The following is a 5,593-nucleotide window of genomic DNA, read 5'->3' on the forward strand; positions in this document are numbered from 1 at the left end:
ACCCCAGAGATCCAGCACTGCACGATCGACACAGGGATTTACCATTCTGTCCCGAGATATGCAAAGCGCCGATTAATCAACTCCCATACTCGTTGGAGGAAATTATCAATAGTGGAGCAGGAAAATCGAAGAAACTAATGGCCACACTGATGGATAAGAGGGAATATGTAATTCACTATCGCTACCTACAACAAGCTATAGAGAATGGATTACGTGTAACTCGAATCCACAGAGTGATTCGTTTTAAACAGTCGGCATGGTTGAAACCGTACGTGACTATGAATACCGAACTTAGACAGCGTGCTGTAAATAAATTTGAGGTAGAAATGTTTAAACTTATGGTAAACGCTGTCTACGGTATGAGTCTTCAGAATGTACGCAAACATCAAGATTTAAAGATTGCATCATCCCGCAAAACATATACAAAGTATGTAGCAAAAGCTAATTTCAATGATCGTATTTGGTTAAATGAGAATCTTGCCATACTGAATATGTCAAAAGTGCGGGTAGTACTGAGCAAACCCGTCTACGCAGGGATGTGCATTCTGGACCACAGTAAGAGGTGGATGTATGGTTTCCATTATGACATGGTAGATAGGTATGGAATCGATAGAATATCGATGATTTACATGGACACCGATGGCTGCCATTATTCAATACGTACTAAGAACGTATACCGCGACATGTTAGAACATTTGGACGACTTTGACACCAGTAACTATCCCCGGAACCACATTTGTTACGACGGAGGAAACGCTAGAGTTCTGGGGAAGTTTAAGGACGAAGCTGCCGGTGTGGCCATTAAAATGTTCATTGGTCTGATGTCGAAGCTGTATTGTTTCACGTATAGCATCTTAACGTGTGCGCCTGAAGGAGACAACGGAGATGGTGCCAACTGTATACCGCCGCCTGTGAAGAGAGCAAAAGGGGTAAATAGAGCAGTAGTGAAGCGTGATCTCACCATAGAAGATTATTTGAATTGTCTGTACAATAAAACTACTAAAAGTACAGACAATCAACGTTTTCAAAGCCGTCACCACATTTTATACACTGTTGTGGTGAAGAAGCGCTCACTGGCACCGTTTGACGACAAACGATACGTAATGCCAGAAGATGGTATCAACACGCTACCTTGGGGACACTATGCAATACCACCATTAAGGGTACCACAGATACTTGAGGGACCTTAACTACTGCCACTGACCCTTTAGTGGATACGATACTCTCCAATTGCGCCACAACCTCTGTCCCCATCATAACTGATATATTATTATTGATTAGTAGACCAAGGTCCGCATGAGTGTGATATTAGGTAGAGTTATTTATTGAACAGTCTTCATTAGTATTAGATTTTGAATACAATTCAAAGATGTTTTGATAAATAAATTCTTTAATTTTTTCCACTTCAAAGTCACGTGTAAATATTTCTAGTCACTGACTCCTCAAAAGTATGCATATATTTGTAAATAGTATTTTAGTTAATAAACAGATATATTTATTTCACAAATTCTGATTGTAATTATTTTCCTATCATTCATAGTATAATATTAGACTTTGATCAGCATTCATAGACTCTGAACAGAAATATTTTAATAATAATAAAGGGAAAAATCATTTTGTTTTCACATTTAAATAATCAGAGTCTATGCGCTTTAAACTAAAAATATGATAATAATGATGATGAACACAGGTAATAAAGTATAACAACTGAAAATATTGTTTGACAAAAGGAAAAAGTTTATTGGTAATAAAAAAATATATATATTTAAAAATATATATAATTTACAACAGTACAGTGATTAGTTTGTCTTGTGATACATTTGAGTAAAGAGTCTTTTGACGATTCTATCATTACGATCAGTAGTGTGTTCATCAAAGAGTTGAACAAAATCCATCATCTTCATACTGAAGTGTGTGCTGCAATACAGGAAAACCAAACAGTAGTGGGCGCAGACTGAAGACGTATCACCTTGAAGTCGGTATGGATTGTACAGGTAATGATGAGCGTTGTGTCGCAGGAATGTTTGATATAGTGGTAAGTATGGCGGTTGGCCGTAACTATCAAAATATTCAAGCATCCCCTCTCGATTCAAATAGAAAGCCACCCAGTGAGTCCCACCTTCATTGTGTGGATCAGTGTTTACAATTATTGCAGTGTGTGGTGAGATGCGTCGTGGGATTCTGTCAGCAGCGTAGACTCCAACATTGCGCACAGGAAGTGTGGCTAGATATTTTTCAATCTGTAGCGTGTTCATTCTACAGTATCATAACCAATAGTAGCAGTAGATGCTGTTTTTGTTGTACTGGTAGAGGTGCTAAAACAAGAACAGTAGTAGGATCTCGCATCTCCGCTGGTATCCAGACATTCGTCCAAATTTGTTGTCAAATGCAACCAACCACGTATTGCGACACAGTTGGTGAGCGCACATCGACTGTTTGTAGACTTGTGATTTCGACATCGTAAAACGTTTGTTGACATTAAATTATTGATTGAAGTGATTGATTCGCAACCAATTGCACCGATATCGATTACATTGGTAGTAACAAAGTCCATCACATGATGACGCTTTAAATATTCTTTCTTTTCCAATCCCTTGACATAAACCGTCGGTCTTTTTGATATACAATCAGTCAATTTGTTAAAAAGTTCGTAGTACGCAATATCACCGAACTCCCATCATAGTCCGTGGCAGTGTTTTGTGAGCCAGTAGCTTTCCCTCAGTTTTTCATCTGATAACTCTGATCGATCGTAAGGTGGTTTAGCAATATGATGCATAAGTAGTACGCCGGTGTCGGCTTCCAAGACGCAAACTTCCTTCAGTGTATATTCATTTTGATTGTCCTTGAAACATTGAATGTCCACAATGATGGGTGATGATATATTCAATTTCTTGAATGCTCTGCGTAAACGGTCCATCTCAAACGAATGTTTATTGAAGACTGATCGATTAACCGCCAAAGTCCACAATTACATTGCGCTGTCGATCAATCTCGATAACATTGTCAAACTCGGCATAAACCAAACAGTTGACAGTTTCGGTAAGCGCGTCGTCGAATCCGAGTTCCATTCGAACACTACCGTTACGCACCAGATTCCAATGTGTAGTGTCACTTGCAGATAAATCTGGTGTTAGGTCGAATGCCATCAGGCAGTATCCTTGACCAAAATCTTCCCTACTGATAACAGTGCCGGCATCGCTAAAATGTACACCAGAACCGGAGAACATCGAATGATATGCCATAACATATTTATCCTTTGATTTTTCAAAGTGGGGTTGTAACGGTTTTGATGGAACTTGTTCTCCGTCAACATATAGACAAAAGAAGTTTGTTTTAAAATGTTCGAAGTTGTAGGGATTCTTTTTAAAATCTCCATTGTATGCGGCGTTCGTAACCATTCCCACTATGACGCGTTTCGGCACTTGGCCGAGAAACATATTGTCCAAAGTCTTGTTACGTATTCCAGAGGGTAGTGTGAATGTTTTCAGCTCCACTCGTGTGATTGGATATTTTGCCGTACCAGTCTGGAGTGTTTTACTGTGCGCCAACAGTGCGGTGGGACTTATTTTGCATCTTCGAATCCAGAGACTAATATCGACAATATGTACCTTGAATTCACCAGCACTGGCCATAATGGAGAAAGCATCTTTTGATCGAATAAATTTAAATCTCAACTCTACGCCATTTAGCATGAACTTATTCTGATTGCAAATATCCACATGCAAATGTCCGAGCATATCAATCTCACGGCTTTTATTAGTTAGTTCCCGTCTCGCTTTGAGTCCTTCATTTTCTTCCGCACAATCGTTCATGTCAATTCCATCGTCAGTGTACCAAAGACTGCATGTTAGATGTGATTTTCTAGCATCGTATCCATAGTTCATTAACGTTTCAACATACGCTCGATATGCGTATGTGTTGTTTTGGGGAGTAACAAGTTTTTGATTCATAAACATATCAACTTGACTGAATAGTGAGTGTAACCAGTTATTGACCGGCCCAACTGTTTTCGCCTCTTCGTCAGTAGTGACCGCAGTTCCGTTAGATTTAACAATAGACGCGGTCAATTGTATCATTGTTTGTGAAAGGTCAGTGTATTCATCACCATTACCCGGAACTACAAACTCTATTGGCGCATCATCGGTCAATGTGGATATTGGTTTGTACTGGACCCATTTGCCACTTTCAATACTCGTCTGCGTAGGTGGTAAGGAGAATAAATCCAGCTCGGTTTTGACACACTCACATGATTTTTGATGTAGGAACGACATTTTTTTTCTCCTCCTTCTTTAACTAACTAAAAATATCAATAGACTTCAAATTTTTACTGCGACGAGTACGTTTCTTCGGCAAAGTCACCTTCTTCCTTGGCTCTACTCCTCCTCGTCGTCGTATCCTCCCTACTAGTCTCTTGTGTTTCACTCCTCCAACTCTTCTTCTTCTTCTTGATGTAGACGTCCGCACCCTAAGAAGTTTAGCCAACGACTGTGGTGTAACAGGCTTTCTGCCACGGCCACGCATTGCGCGTTTCGCGTTATTCTTACGCGTTACGCGTCGTTTCCTCGCGCCAATGTCGCCGCCTCCGCCGCCATTAAGCATAATACGTTCTATCTGTTCGTCAGCTTTACGTTTCAACGATCCAGTAAACTCTCTAAGTCGTAAGTTGGCGGCTGATTTTGGATCTGTAATTTTACCACCTGCCAGATCGGTTAGGAATCCAACACTGGATCTTAACGCTTCTTGTCCCACCGATTTTGCTCCGGACTTGATCAGTGGCGCGATAGTGCGAATCATACCGCCCAGAAAACTACCGATTCCATGTCCTCGCTGATATGGTGCACCGTGAAATACTCGATCGATAGCACCGCCAGTCTGTTGTAATTGTTGCCGTCGGTAGTATGCCAAATAGGGATCATTCAGATTGATTATCATTATTGCTGCTGTTGCTGCTGCACTCTCCTAAAATGAAGTTTCACGTACGACGTTCCAAACATGAATGGCAGTTTTTTCCCTGTGTGATCCCTCAAGTCGATTTCCACTGTTTCAAATGTGGATTTCATAACGGGTACATAGTGCGGACTTGTGAATGACACTGAATTGTACGAACCGTACTTGTACGTATCTATATTGACGTTGACAATATTCAATAATGGTGCTGTAGTATCGCCGATAAATTGTGGCTCTATCAAGTCGCAATACACATAAATGTGCGCTGGAATACCCAATGCGAGGTTTGGTGCTTTAGAACCAATCAATTCGGTAATATTGGGTTTTAATATATTTTTCTCGTCATAATCGAAACCCAACTGCTGTGATAGTTTCTCACTCAGACTCACATTCGATACGTTTTCGTTCATGATCCTGAGTTTAACTCTGTTGATTCTCGTGTCGTATGAAAATTCCATATAATCGTGGATGTCTTCATGTTTGTTTATTGTATTCAATAGATCATCAAGATTCCTATAGTATCCGCCTGTAATTTTAACAGCGAACTGTTCTGTATCACGGATCGTCGATCTCGCTAGTAAACTATCATACTGAAATCGTATTGTTTCGTCATCAACATTGTTTCCATTCACCACAAATGAACAAG

At 40.1% G+C, this 5,593-nt stretch overlaps 1 protein-coding gene across 1 annotated transcript; it reads right to left on the bottom strand.

The window, feature by feature from the left end:
• Positions 1–2,948: 2,948 nt before the first annotated feature.
• Positions 2,949–4,271, bottom strand: LOC129005245 (uncharacterized protein F54H12.2-like). The gene has a single exon (XM_054434084.1). The coding sequence runs from the start codon at positions 4,269–4,271 to the stop codon at positions 2,949–2,951; it is 1,323 nt and encodes a 440-aa protein (XP_054290059.1).
• Between the last annotated feature and the right edge of the window lie 1,322 nt (positions 4,272–5,593).

Source organism: Macrosteles quadrilineatus, unplaced genomic scaffold (assembly GCF_028750875.1).
Source record: "Macrosteles quadrilineatus isolate MER2022 unplaced genomic scaffold, UCM_ALF_1.0 Scaffold_18__1_contigs__length_3160703, whole genome shotgun sequence".
Taxonomy (NCBI): Eukaryota; Metazoa; Arthropoda; class Insecta; order Hemiptera; family Cicadellidae; genus Macrosteles; species Macrosteles quadrilineatus.